The 15,215-nt window shown below is 44.6% G+C and overlaps 2 protein-coding genes across 2 annotated transcripts; both read left to right on the forward strand.

The window, feature by feature from the left end:
• Positions 1-1,932: 1,932 nt before the first annotated feature.
• Positions 1,933-4,389, forward strand: LOC120699819 (membrane magnesium transporter). Its single transcript, XM_039983902.1, has 4 exons — positions 1,933-2,140; positions 2,548-2,600; positions 3,123-3,223; positions 4,030-4,389. The coding sequence occupies exons 1-4, from the start codon at positions 2,068-2,070 to the stop codon at positions 4,121-4,123; spliced, it is 321 nt and encodes a 106-aa protein (XP_039839836.1). The 5' UTR covers positions 1,933-2,067; the 3' UTR covers positions 4,124-4,389.
• A 507-nt stretch (positions 4,390-4,896) lies between these two features.
• LOC120699820 lies at positions 4,897-13,299 on the forward strand. Its single transcript, XM_039983903.1, has 9 exons — positions 4,897-5,189; positions 5,950-6,040; positions 6,172-7,292; positions 7,725-8,607; positions 9,098-9,598; positions 9,730-10,010; positions 10,413-10,508; positions 10,624-10,749; positions 11,136-13,299. The coding sequence occupies exons 1-9, from the start codon at positions 5,031-5,033 to the stop codon at positions 12,930-12,932; spliced, it is 5,055 nt and encodes a 1,684-aa protein (XP_039839837.1). The 5' UTR covers positions 4,897-5,030; the 3' UTR covers positions 12,933-13,299.
• Positions 13,300-15,215: the final 1,916 nt, after the last annotated feature.

Consider the following 15,215-nt stretch of genomic DNA (forward strand, 5'->3'; position numbering starts at 1 on the left):
TAGATATTAGATCCGAATGATAGTTACCTTATTGTGCATCTCATATACCTCTGACCGCATCCATATCGTAGAAGTACTTTGTACGAAACTAATAACATTAGGATGATTAGCTAGTTCACATACCCTCATATACATCTTACGACGTTCTAGCAGGTGTCCCTTTACATCTTGCATTGTAATACCTCGAAACAATGTGAAATTTTTAAACTCTACTAATTTGGACAACACCATCTCTATCGTACCATCCGCTAATGGATCCAATTTCTTACTAATTACAAGATGTGTCATGATCTCAAGAATTATACTAGATTTTTTCGGTCCATGAAAATTCAACAGAATTGGAGGCAGCCATTGACTTATACTGCAATAGCAATAAGGTACTGTCATTCTAAGTTTACTATTCTATATTTCACTATCCAAAAACTAAATCTATTCTAATTCATAATTATTTTAGAAACAAGTCTATAATAGTTGAGAAATATTTGGGGGGGAGCCTGCCGCCCCCTGTCGGGCGGGCGGGCTGCCTGCCGCCCCTCCACCGGGCGGCAGGTGACTGCCGCGCGGCAGGGGGGCGGCAGGCTCCCGCCAGAGGCCTCCGCACAAAAAAATTATGTTTATTTACATGTAGGTCCCTGCCGCCCCCTGCCGGGCGGTAGGGGTATAAAACTGTAAAAATGTGAAACCGAAAATATATTTTTGTAAAAAAAAAGTTTTTTAAAAAATATAAAAATAAAAAAGCCACGGTCTCCCCCAGCCTCCCAGTACAATGTACATGTCTGTGTTCCCAATTCTGCTGTGGGCCTGTGGCCCAAGATGGTGATGGAACAATTGATAATTTTTGCTTTTTGAACCGGGCACATATTTTTTTTTTGGTATTCTTGTCTCTGCTTTCAACTGTAATTATAACTTTGCTCTTATTTTTTTATTTTTTTAATTTTATCCTTTTTTCACAAGTTATTACGATTTTGCCCTAAATCTTTATATATTTATTCCTATTCTGACCGTTGATTCTTTCTTCTTAAATTCATGGTACTCCACAAGTATTTTTTGGAGACGGAAAAGGTTCCCGTTAAACTGAGCCGGGCGTTCCCAATTCGGGTGTTGCCATCTGCCACGACGCCTTCTAGGCAAGATGAAGATAGAACCATTCATAATTTTAGAACCGGGGTCCATACATATGATCTGCTCACCTTTTTCTTCTTCTTAAAAATCTTTATTCCTTCACAATAGATTCATGGCACTCCATGTTTTTTACATGGAAAATGTTTCCAATGGACTTAGGTCAGCCGCCATAAAAAAAGGTTACATCATCACCGTTAGGCCCGAAGTTGCAACACCTAGCGCTAAGCTTACATCGAAACTGACAAGAACGTGAGCAACGTAGGCCCTGTTTAGCCGGTGAAAAATTGTTGGTTTTGGTACTGTAGCATATTTTGTTATTACTTGACAAATAATGTCTAATTATGGACTAATTAGACTTAAAAGATTCATCTCGTGCTAATCAGTTAGACTGTGTAATTAGTTATTTTTTCAACTACATTTAATGCTTCATACATATGTCCAAACATTCAATGTGACGGGTACTATAGATTTTTTTAAAAAACTAAACAGGGCCATAATTACACGGGCTAAGGATATGTAAATTAGATAGTCTTATGCTCAATAATCTTTTCTTAAGGGCTATTTGCAAAATTGTCCTTGTTTTGAAGTCTAACCAGACGTTTGCTCTTATTTTTTTTAACTTTGCATGTTTGCCCCTGTTGCAAAGTTAAAAAAATAGGGGCAAACGTGTAGTTGGTTTCAAAATAAGAGCAGTTTTGCAATTTGTCCTTTTTTTTAAATAACATCTAACCTTTTCCATTTTCAAACAAAAGGCTGCATTCAATTTTGTGTGGTGCTGAATCCAGGAGACCGCAGATCCGACGGCGTACGCGCCTCCCGGGCCTGACACTCTACTAGTCTGGTCATCTGTTAGCCGGCACGGCCAGCGGACCCGAAGGAGATTCCCCCGTTCCCCGCGCGGCGAGCAGGAGGAGCAGGGGAAGACACAGCCAGCCGCGCCTCGCCATGGGGATCGGCTACGTGGTGGGCGTCCTCGGCGGCGCCATCCTCGCCCACGCCGCCTACGCCACCATCCAGTGTACGCTCCACCCCCTCCCCTCGGCCGCGCTCCGACCGGAATTTGCTCTGGATCTTCGGTTTCCGCCGGCGGCTGCCTCTGATTTCGCGTTTGGTTCTGGGCTTCGGGTCCGTGGCGGGTTCCCGGTTCTCCGGCGCCCGCCGCGCGCTCGGATCGGGCCCGCCGTCGAGGTCTGGGTGGGTTGGGGTTGGGCGGGGTTTAGATCTAGTTCATTGGTTCATGAGTTTTCGTGATCCGGCTGGGAGGCTGCGCAGTTGATTCCCATGATAGTAGGGACTAGTAGGACGAGTTGTTGGCTTTATCCGCGTGCCAGTCCCGAAGAGCTTTTCTGTATATTAATAATTAGCTTGAATTGGATGCTCCTGTTGACTAGATTTCATGGATTGATGTTTCCTCCGTTGTCGCAGATCGGGCGGTGCTGAAGATCACGGAGGAAGAGTTCACTCGGCCACCCATGGATGTAAGTACGCTCAGAACTGGGGAATCCTTTCCTCCTTTTTTCCCCATCCTTTGGTTTCCGCGGGCAGTGGAATTTGGTTGCTAGACCTGTGCTCTCTAGCTACCTGGATTAACTTCGGGTGGTAAGTTTGCCCAGTAGGGTTTGGTGATGTAACTGTAGACTATGGTCAATGAATTGTACAAATCAGAGGGGCTCACGTGTGTTTTACTGTGAGTGTGATAGTCTGTACCAACTAGATCGTTTACAGTGCCACACTACCTTCAGTGCACATACGTAAAATGCTTTCACCTTTTATGCAAAGATGCCAGCAAAGAAAATGCACAGTATATATGATTCAGATTAGTTTGGCATCTAGAAGTTGTCTGTCTGTACTGAAAATTTGAGCAGGCTTATGAGAGAAGAAGTGTTCAGACGTGCTTGGGCTCCAATGTTATGTCAAGCATTTTGCCCCCTAGCTCCTAATTTTATTTTTACCAACCAAATCAGTGCATGTTTGCTTAAAGTTTGCCTCTGACCGTGCAGGTGATGATGGAGTTGCTCTTGGGGTTGGCCTTGTGTATGTGGGCAGGTCTTGCTGTTCCAGCGAAGTTTCTCTCAGTGCTCCCACATTCTGAGGAGAATAGGTGAGCCTATTTGGTGCTCAGTACTGTGTTCGAGTCCTGAGCTTGTGATGTGGTGGTAATGTAGCTGATAGCCTGATAGTTGTGAAGTGGCTTTGAAGATATTGCAGAATGAGAAAGTTGAAACTAGTTTCTTTCCTAAATTGTAATCAGGAAATCTTAGAACAGGAAGCTAGAAAACACATTTACAGAAAGTGGGACTTCATACCATTGCTTTAGTCACTGTGATAAAATAACCTGTCTAGCTGTGCACTGTACATGTCCTTAACACATGAGTTTAGTGCACAAGCGTAGAGAAGCTTTGTTATTTTTGTCACTATAAGAACTTATACAGTGCTAAACTTACTATTTTGTAAACCTGCATTGTTAACTACCTTGCTATATGAATCTTCTGGCTTGCACAGATTCCAAATATTTGAATGTCTATTTTTTGTGGTGTTATTTAGCCATGACTATCGAAAACCCCTGTTAGTTTCCCCCCTGGCCCTTGCTCTCCTTTTCTTTTGGGCATTGTGATGTTTGTTTTGGGCCACAAATAGCTGAAATTGCCCCATAGTGCTAGATACCTGAAAGCCACTAGGTGGTTCTGAACTATGACTTATGTGGGTGGTGTATCATGAATAATAATCCTTCCTATTCTTTGTCTTCAGAGTGAGATATGCTTACACAAGTATCACTGTTTTACTCATATCTAGTTTTTTTTACACAAAGTGTTGAACCTACGCCAAGCTTTCTGTTGGACTATCTAATTTGATGTTTACATTAAGTTCAGTTGTGGCCCACTCATCCGTTTGCGACCATGCTTGCAGGATCGTCTCCCTCCCGGCTAACCTGGATTTCATGATCTTCAACCACCGGGGGAGAGCGCTGCCGTCCGACCCAGACCTAAAGCTGAAGAAATAGACACATCTTTTCAGACCTAGTTTTTAGTTGCCTTGTAACCATTTTGATCTGGAGGAGGTTCCAGTTTTTGTGTCTCTATTTGTTTAGGGGGGAAAAAATCTTCCCAGACCATAAGACCATAAGTAACTTATTTACGAATGTAACACTAGAATTTGTGGCACTGTGATTCCTCAAACTTGTATGGTGGTAATTCGAGCTTCTGTTGCAGCCCCGAGCAGATTCTGTACTTCATTCATCAGCTAATCAGTTGCCAGCTGCTTTGTTAATGTGCCTGACCCTAAACAAAAGCCTTGTGTTGTTACTTATGGTCATCTACTGTACTTGTCTTCCTACAATCGAAAGCCTCGTCTTAAACGGATGCCCTTGTGTTGCCACGGATGAGAAATATCTTCAGTCGCCCACTGTGCCGCTGCACCATTCCGATGGTAATTTTCTGTGGTTGGGATCGGCAGCCTGTGATCTGATCTGAAGAGGAGAAGGTTCCCGCTGGACGGTCCGGGGTGTCCTCTTCGTGCATCCGATGGCTGGGGAGGATGCCCCGCGGGCACGCGGAAAGCCTCCGGCGAAACGGCGGGCCGCCCGCCCGCCCCACGTCGGAATTGGAATCTCCGCTCGTGCTCTCCCAGCCCCCCACTAGGCCAGCAAGGCCACCGAGGCACGGCACTGGCGCACGGCGCCCTCGCCCCTCGCCCCTCGCCGCCGGGCCCCACCGGGCAGCCTCCCGGCGCGGTGCCCGCGGCCCGCCCCCCAAAAAATCACCCCCCGAGCTCCTGCCGCGTTCGCTTGCCTTTCCTTCCATTCCCTCCTCCCCTCCTCGGAGAGGAGACGGAGACGAGCGCGACGGCACGCGAGAGCGACGCGGCCGGCCGCCTCGCAAAACGCAAAAACCCTCGCCGCGCCTCCTCCCATGTCGGGCCCGAGGCCCGCGCCCGCTGCCACGCAGAACCCTAGCGCGCCCCAGCCCCCGCCTCGCCCTCTTCCTCCTCCGCCGCCTCCGCCGCCAGCGGCGGCGGCGGCGAGGGCGCGCGAGGAGGGCGAGCTCTCCTCCGGCGCCGACGACGACGAGGTGAGCTCCCGCACCACCCCGGCCCGCACGCTCTCCTGCTCGTCTCGGATCTAGCTGCTCCCGCTCCTCCCGCTCCCGCGCTGCCTGAATGTGGGGGGAAAGCTACCGCTGCCGCGATGCAGTTACTTGCAGTTGACGCTTTGACTCGTCCCGCGGCTAGTGCAGGAGGCTCGGATCGGCGCGGCTGGGTGCCTGGTTAGATGCTTCGCGGCCTGCTTTGTTTGCAGCTTTGACGGATTGTGGAGGGGATGGACGCACTGTTTTGGTAGTGGCGCTGAGATCTAGCAAGGGGTATGGTTTGTGGGATGGGGAACATGCTCATGAGCTCATCGCTTTGTTTCGGGACCCGGACATGCCATGCTCGGTTTGTTCTAGGGACTCGGACATGCTCGGTTTTTTAATGCAATCTGATTCTGCGGTTACGGCTGAGCTGGCTTGAGTTGTGGCGCTGCTTATAATTGAAGGTGTAGGAGCAAGCTGTGTGTTGATGTGCGCCTTCTGTTGCTAGTTGCCAGGTCGGTGTTGTAGGCTTGGAAACAGTACACGGATGGTGCCTTAAGTGTTGTGAAATTTCGATTGGTGTATTTACACACTGCATTCGTATTGTTATTAAGTACTCGTGTAGGATGTACGTCATCACGTATTTTCACCCTCTCGTGTTGTTTATGTATATGTACGTATTGATGCATTTATTGCCCATTCGTGCTCTTATATTTGCAATGTTTGTCGCTTATTGTGCTCATTAAATTGACCTGAGTAGGCTCTGCAAACTCGGTTAGCTGCTCCATCCATTCTTGGAATTTTTGCGGAGGCTGCTTCTCAAGTGCCATCAGTAACTCTCCCTGCTAAAGGTAAGTTCCGACATTGGTGTTAAACTGCGACTTATGTGCGTTTCATGCTTTATTTCGCTTCCCTTTCATGGAAGGATGTCTGCTTCTCACACTGAACCCGCTGCATTGCCTCTTATGTTTTCACTTAACAGGCAGTAATACCTTGAGTATCTCAAATGCTATGGCTCACAAATCAGCTGCTCCAAGTTACAAGAAGATCATGAGGGTGAATCAAGGGCAATTCAAACCTGGCACAAACCGAAATCTTTCATGGCAGAAGCCTGTGCCAAGTGACAACCTTGTCATAACATTCTCTGATGATGATAGTGGGATCGACTCTGGGAAGGCAAAGCAAGATACAGTAAGAGGCAGGAAGGCCACCTCTCAAGGTACACAAAAAACAGGGAATAGTATGCAGACTAGGATCATGAGAGAGGAAGTATCTCAGCAGAAAATCCTTGGTGCAAAGGTAGGACCTGCCCACTTGCCCGCTTTTCCATTCACACTCAGAAATGTAGGGGCTGGTAGGGGATCAAGCACTACCTTTTTCAGGAAAGAGCCACCTGTGCGCCAAGTTAATACTCTAAAGTATAAGCAGAAAGATGGAAATGGTGTTGGAGTACATTCTGCAGACCATAGGTTAGAAAGGTTGCGCCACAAAATTGCTGCCAAAGAAAATGAACTAAAAGGTCAAAAAAGACCTTTGCACACCGTTGCTATGAAGAGTGCAGATTTGTCTTCCAACCAGGAGAGGCTGCCATCAGAAAAGGTAGGGTTTGAACCTTCCAACAATGGTGAATGTTCACGCCCTAATAGTCCGTTTGAGCATGATGGAAGACCAGTTAAAAGGTTGAAGCTCAATCAACAGCATTCCTACAACCAAGGTCATAGTAACTCGGTAACACTTGCACCTAGTGGTGGTTCATCAAGGAAAAACACCGTGCAATCTTCTGAAATGATGGATCACTTTGAAAATGGAATTACCATGAACCCTAATGTTGATGAAACAGAGCACAGAGTAACAACAGAGTTTTCAGGTCAGATACACAATGGTGGTGCAACTAAGAATATTCCTCACCACAAAGATACAGAAGTTGCTGGAAATCATGCTATGGTTGAGTTGCATGGCAGCCTTGCAGCAGCACCATTCACTAATAGGCAAATTATTTCCGAAGATACTAGTGCTTTGCTGCCTGTTGCTTCAGCACAGGTAGTATGTGCTGGTCCTTCAACAGTGTTAGACCGGAGGCCACAATTGCAACCTGGAGAGGAGGTTAGTTCAACACTCTTCACTCTTGTGTCACTCTACTTGTTTTTCTTGTTCATTAGAAATACGTTTAGCCATTGATGCTCAGTGATTTCTCTTGCGAACCTGGTTGAATGTCCATTGTTTGAATTTGAGTTCATTGAGACACAAATACTGGCAATTTGGAATGGTTAGAACTTTGAAGTTTACTGCTGACTATGCTTAATACCAAACTGAGATGGGTTTCTTCTGAGAGTGTGTATTTCAGCAGTTCCATCTTTTGATTTGATTGTTAAACACGTTTTAGTTTCTTTTTCTGTAAGGAATCTTTTCAGCATTGTAGAGTATTAGTTGTATTCAGTTTTGACAGTACATATATATTGAATTGAATAACATAATCTGAATCATGATGCCAATCTGTGTGTCGAGTTGGTCAATTATCCTTTTCTATTTTTGCAGAATGCCGATCAAATGAACTGCAGCGGTCAGATAGGCGCAGAAGGCCATAACACAAGATTGTTATCTCTGCTTGAAATGGAGGAACTTCAAGAGAAGGAATTGGAGGATGCTCAGGAACTAAGACGAAAATGTGAACTTGAAGAAAGGGAAGCTCTTAGAGCTTATCGCAAAGCACAAAGAGCTTTACTTGAGGCAAATGAAAGATGTACAATTCTTCGTAGGAGAAGAGAGATTTGCTCTGCACAAGTTCATGGTTTAATTGCAGAGAATTCTTCTTTGGTGCAGTCTTTGAGTATTCGAAATAGTGAAGATGGCCCTGCAATGACATCCCTGCTCAATTCTCAGATTCATGCAAACAGTCAGATGCCTGAAAATCAAGGTGGTAGGCACAGTTTACACCCTGAAGAACCTCCGCAGCAGCCCATTGATAAGCATGAGGCACGGCCACACAGTTCACACTATGATGGGCTTGCTGCCAGCAGAGCTGATCCAAACTTTGTGAGTACTGCCAATGATAATGACACGCCTTCAGATTACATGGATGATGACCTTCTCATGCCCGATAGGCAAGCAAGATCAGAATGTGCTTTGGATGATAATCAAATGGAAGAAACTATACATGCATATGCAGAGAACAGACAACCTTCTGGTGACAGTGTGCAAGATTATGAGCTTTTAGAAGCTTCCTTGAGGTCTAAATTGGTGGAAAGGTTTGGGAAGAAACCATGTCTGAATAGCACTGGTGAAGGCACAGAAGAAATTGCTGTCAGAAAAGTAGCCATGGAACATGGCAATCAGTCTGAACATGCAGAACATGGCAATCAGTCTGACCATGTGCTTCAACTACAGGAAACAGAGCAGAATGATATGACAACTCCTGAAGGTCATATCACTTTCATTTCTATTATAGATCTCTAAATTCTCTACATAATGATGTGCATATGTCGTATGTGTTGAGGTGTCGCGATGATATACTGATTTCCGTGCAAGCATTTATCCTATAAGATAATCCTTAATATAATATCTCCTGTGATGGCTATGGCTAGGCTCTTCAAATTATACACACAATATTTACCACATTACTAAATTTGTCCTATAATTTTATTGCAATAATGCTATCTTCGTTCCATCATTATGTTGAACTTGCATGAAATCTTTTCAAAATTGAAGTCCTGTATGATGAAATCATTACTATTTAGAGGCATCAGTTTCTTATGTGCATAGGAACGGAAAGGTACTGACTATTCGGCAAGTACTCTTTATATCCAAGTGTCATTAAAATATTGTCTATCTGCATTCCCCTTTTAAAAAAATGATGGAACTTTCTACACTGCATGTGGACGTATGTAATGATACTTTATTGTGCTGTGCAGGTACAATGGAGCTGGGAAATGATGGTGCTGAGAAGACCGGTGGTCTCTCTAATTCTACAAGTGGTCCTTCAATGGGCAACTGTGATCCTGAGGACAACATCTCCTCTCTCAAAGAAATATGCATGCAATTGGGTACAAACAATTTGGTTTTTCCTTCTTCAGCTCCACAAAATGCCGCTAGGCACATCAAGCAGGTGTTTCCTTGGTTTTGTAAGGAGTCTTCAGACTACAGAAATGACTGCCTGACCAGTGAGGCAGCATCTGAAGTTACAGAATGTGTACAAGATATGATACAGGACTCTGTTGGAGAGAACATAAAGATTCTCCCAACTACCCGAAAGGATGATGATATGGCGCACAGTGTGATTGATCCCTTCTGGCCCTTCTGCATGTATGAGCTTCGTGGAAAATGCAATGATGAAGAGTGCCAATGGCAACATTTTGAGCATCATGCTTGGAGAAAGTCGAAGCATACAAAACATGCTATGACCTCTGTTTCAGGTTTGTTACATATGCAATCAATCTCTTGTCGTTGTTGATTACTTGATTTCTTTTTGTATTCATATGACTTTTCATATGCATTGTGCATGGTGAAGGTCCCACATTTAATCCATACAAATGAATCAATGCAGGCCAAATTCCTTATGGTCTGTCTCAGCATATGCTTCCTGTACCAGTGTATCGTGTTGGCTCGAATCTTATTAAAGCTGATCAGAACTTGACGCAGTCAGTGTTGGCTAGCAGTTTATGGCAATACTGGCAAAGGGGGTTTTGTGCTTCCTTTCCTTTACCTCTATCTGTTCAGAGAGTTCTTCCATCAGATGCACCATTATTACAGGCTGGTGATGGTTCAATTTCAGATTTTCATAGGAACAGACAGCTGTTAAATTTTCGAACTCTGGATAGCTGGAAGGTGGGTAGATATCACAATTATCATCTCATGATGGAAGTGGCATACATATCGCCTATCGGAGTCTGGTTCTCCACACCTATCCTTTTTTTTTTTGTTTTGTTTCTGTTCTCCCTGCTCATGATGTCACAATGACATGCAATATTTTGATTAGATGATACTGCACGTCTGCACCCTTTTCTTGTGGCTTCCTTGCAAAATGCATTGAATTTGACATTTGCTTCTGCAGCGAACCAACTTCACCACATATGGTGTTTAAATTTAAACTTATTGGCATTCATTCATGTCATAGTAGCTAAAACATGATGAATTGACATTCTTCCTTTGAATGAACATATAATCTAGTTAATTGATTTCTGACCTCCTTATATTTTAATTACTGCTGTGTAACTTTTTGTTCTGTAGAATAAAACTGTACAGGGATCTGTAGATGTTGAATTCTTCTTAGAAGGAGCACTTGATTTATATTGTGGAAGAGTAAACAAACCTGACAGGATCAAGGTGATTTTTTCTGTCTTGGATAGTGTAAATTTCTCATGATATGCTACTGCGGTACAGTTGAATTTAGGTTAGATATTGTTGCTGACCTTATTTCTGATTAATATGTGTTCTGTAGGCTCTTTTATTTCTGGCGCGGTCTATTGAGGCTGATCCAAGTACAGTTATCCTCTGGGTGTTTTATCTCCACATTTACTATCAAAAAGATGAAGGACTTGGAAAAGATGACATGTTTTCTGATGCGGTACACTGTTTACTGAACATTCTCTTGATGTTATGTTCTGACCCTAAAATATTTATTTTGTTGAAATTCATGAGCTACAGCTTCTTTTTTGTTTTTTATTACATTTCTTTCTTCTAAATTATGTGTCATTTACTCATTGGTACAGTTTCTGTGCTCCATATAACCCAAGTCAATTACCATAGATTGCACCCTCTTATGCCAGTGTACCTAAATCCCAGTCTGGTCTGTCCAGTTTATCACTTTATTGTTGGGACAAGAGGAACCGCTTGATGAGATTGTGGGCATTTCATATTTATAGCGCATCCAATCTATGCATGTTTGCTTTATCATTTGATACATGCTATTATGTAATTATCAATAAACCTTATACTTTGTTTTCTTTCTAGGTCCAACACAACGTTTATTCTTATGAATTATGGCTTATGTATATTAATAGTAGGTTACGCTTTGATGACCGATTGGATGCTTATAATGATGCTTTGAGCATGCTCTGCCAAATGACGGCTGACACCGACAAGGATCTAAAAGAAAGAAGTGCTTTCATACTAGACATCTTCTTACAGATGATTTACTTCCTGTGCATGTCTGGAAATGTAGAGAAGGCGATATCTAGGATTTTCGGGATTCTTCCAACTGCAACTCCTGACAATTCTGGTGACAAGTTGCTTGCTGATGTCATTTCTTGCTTGACCATGCCCGACAGATGTGTTTTTTGGATTTCGTGCCTATATGTCTCAATTTACAGGAAGCTACCGGATGAAATTATTGATCAGCTAGAGTTCGAGAAAGCTTTGCCTTGTGCCTTAGTATGGTCTCCTATTGATCCTAGCGCAGATAACAGAAACCAGATTATAGAGCTGCTGAACTATGCTGCTAATAAGATGGCTGAAGATATTAGTGAGTGTGTTAAAAATGGGGATCCAAATTACCTGATGTTATCTCAATTCCTCGCTGTTAACCACATTAGTTGTCTAGCAGCTGTTGAAGGATTCAAATCTTCTGCTGATATGCTAGTGAAGTATATGGAGGAGTACCCAATGTGTCCACAGATTCTCCTTATCTCAGCACGGCTAGATAGATCGCATGGTGCATGCCCTGGGCTGAAAGGGTTTGATGAACTGATCTTGAATTGGCCTAAGGAGGTGCAAGGAGTTCAATATCTATGGAATCAATATTTTGAGCATGCTCTAGCCACTAATACCAAATTATCTGAGAAGGTACTGAATTGCTGGTTTGAAGAATATGGAAAACGCTGTGATATCCAAAGTAATGCTGCTGCTGGTGCAGTAGAATTCAGCAACGAAGAGCCTGGGTCACCATTGCTTGTTTCAGTCCAGGAAATTGGTTCTGGTCCTTCTGCACCAGAAGATCATGTCTTTTGGTTATTAAACCTCTCATTGTACAAGATACTAGAGAACAACTTAGGGGATGCTCAAGTTGCTGTGGATAAAGCATTGAAATTGGCTAATGGGGAGTGCTATGAGCATTGTTTAAGAGAACATGCTGCAATTCACGTGCTGGAACTGGAGAAATCATCGTCTTCTCTAGATGCTCAAACTCGGTCGACATTCAGTTTCATCATTGGCCATCTTGCAGATCATCGGAATTTGCCCACAAGGGAGCTGCTGTCACGAAGGTTTTGCCAGAATGTTAAGAAGCATAGGCTTAGGCAGTTAATAGATCACACTCTAGGTCCTGTTCCCGCAGATTCTACCTTGGTAAATTCTGTCCTTGAAGTGTGCTTCGGCTCGTCACTTCTTCCCGGAAGAATTAGTGATGTGAAGTACTTGGTAGATTTTGTCGAAGCAGTCATGGAGGTTCTTCCCGCAAACTATCGGCTAGCCCTGGCAGTTGGTTGGTTCGCCCTTAAGCACTACAAGGGTTCTGACGCTACCTCCACGGGCACCAGGTTCTGGGCAAGCTCTGTTCTGATCAATGCCATCTTCCGAGCAGTACCTGTCGCACCAGAATCAGTATGGCTAGAAGGTGCCAGTCTCCTGGAGAAACTGCATACCACAGAGATCGTCAAGAGGTTCTACCAGCAGGCCACATCGGTCTACCCCTTTTCCTTCAAGTTGTGGCATGCGCACCTGAACTCCTGCAAGGCCAATGGAGGCAACGCAGAAGGCATCGTGGAATCTGCGAGGCAACGCGGCATCGAGCTGAATCTGGCACCAACGTAGTGTTGTCCCTTCGATCCAAAGGCGTGGTGGTTCGACAGGTGGAGTGGAGATGTAGTCAGTGTTGTGCTAGCTGGAGATGGTTTTGATATAATATACCTGTCAGTCAGTGGCGATGATGGTTGGACCAGCATACAGTATGTGTTGTTGCTGGTGAGTAGTAACTAGGGGCGGAGGATACTGGCATATGGGGGGATACCGTACAGTGGTGGACTTTTTGACTGGCTGGAGATTGATGTTGAGGCAGTTATGTTTATCTGTTTTCAGTGTATTTACTTCCGTGTCAATGTATTACTAGATGCATAACTGCTATTTTTAGGCATCATGATCAATGGATATGAAATGGGAATTTTTTTTGTTCGCCCTTGCAGACTTGCAGTGTTTCTTACAGTTGCGCCAGTATTGTGCTGTTAGTTTCTTAATACCTGTTTGGGAGCACTCCACTCTAAAAAGTCGCTTCACTTTACCACCTAAGTCCATTCTGTTTATGTATTTAGTGACTCCAACTCTAGAAGGCCAGTTCAACTCCTTCCACTCTGCCAGCCCAGTAGATGTCTCGGCCCATCTAAACTCCCCGGAGGGTGGTGGCTGCCGGCCGCGAGGTGGCCGCGAGCTCGCGGCGGAGGCGGCTGCGATCTCCTGGTGCCTTTGTGCCTTTGTTCGTCGATGTGGGCAATGCGGCTCACGAATCCCTCACGAATCTTGCTAGGCGGTGCTTGCGGCTTCAAGCACAACAACCAATACCCATTCAGAGCAAGTCTAGCAATTTCACCCCCACCAGGCGCAGCATGCAGTGAGAGCGTAGTGGACCCCATCTGCATTGAATGTTGTGCTGGCCTTTTACCCAATGGTTGTTGCGTGAGAGTGTGCTCAGCCAATAGCTACTGCACGAGAGCGTGACGCCGGCGGAGAGCGGGTGCGTCGGCGGACGCCCGCTCTCTCTCTCCTCTATTCCCTCTCCTACACGTCAGATTTTGCCCGTTCCACGTCTATTACTAAACTTGCTCTCCTGCGGATGGGGTTTGCGTAGGGATGAAAACGGATCGGATACAACAGATATTACTGATATCGTATTTGTTTTCATATTTGTTTTCAAATACAGAGTCGGATATGAATAGTATTAATTTTTGTCGGATAAAATTGTAATGGATATCGACATCATAAAAATATAACTTTTGAACATTTGGATACGGATCGGTTATAGATATTGGATACTCAAAATCGAATACGAATAGATAAAACTCTTTCAGACCGGATCAAATTCGAATACAATCGAAAAATATTCGTACCATTTACATCCGTCTGCGGCAACCAGCCGTTGTTCACGAACGGCGAGGCCTGCGGCTCCTGCTACAAGGTAAAAAACAAACATTTAGCAGGCGGCGGGACAAAGGCAGGAGGCCGCGTCGGCCCCCAGCGCTCCCCACGCGAGCTGCTGCCCTCCCTGCTGCGGCTCCATGCTCAGTAACCACTCTGCGGCGGCAGCCCGGCGAGCAGGCGACGGAGGTCTGCGGCGGCTGCGGAGGAGCTCGGCGGTGGCGGGATCTGCTCGGCACCGGGGAGCTCCTGGGGTCGGGACCAACAGCGGAGGTGCGGCCGGCGGACAAGCGTGGAGGTGCGGCTGCGCGGCAGCATAGAGGACAGCCCGCAGACAGCGACGACTTTTTTTTTCCCGTTCGCGAAGGGGTACGGGAGATGTATAACCAGTGGCATGCCAGCCACCAACTCCAGTTTTTGGTGGAGCAAGAGGAGCTCCACAAAGAAGATGTAGTGGAGCTAGTTTTTAGTGGAGTGTAGTGGGACAATTAGATTTGTTTGGATATTTGTTTTTGGAGTGGAGCTAAAAATATAGAGTGGAGTCCTCCCAAATATCCCTTAAGATTCTGATGGGAGCAGGACTGGTAATAGATTATAGTCCTAATGATCTCTTTATAATTCAATTTGGTCTTTAAATTTTTTAGCTCAAAATTATATAGGATTAGATCCCGTTCCTTTTAGAATCCGGCTCTTAAATTATCTAGACCAAATTTAAAGACATTTACCACCCCCACTAGATGGGAGTCGGTACCACCTAATGCATGTTTTCTCTGATATAAAAAAATATTTGATCACTCGCATTAAGATGATGGAAGAGCAAAGCTTGGCACTCTCAAACAAGCAAAAACCTCACGCTGCATGTCACACCCCCAAAATTTCAATTTTGGGTTGTGAATATCTTTTCGAATATAATTATTCATTTTCTAAATATTTAAGAATTTTCTATATTTTTTAGAAATTATTCTTATT

The sequence above is a fragment of the Panicum virgatum genome, chromosome 3K, assembly GCF_016808335.1.
Source record: "Panicum virgatum strain AP13 chromosome 3K, P.virgatum_v5, whole genome shotgun sequence".
Lineage (NCBI taxonomy): Eukaryota > Viridiplantae > Streptophyta > Magnoliopsida > Poales > Poaceae > Panicum > Panicum virgatum.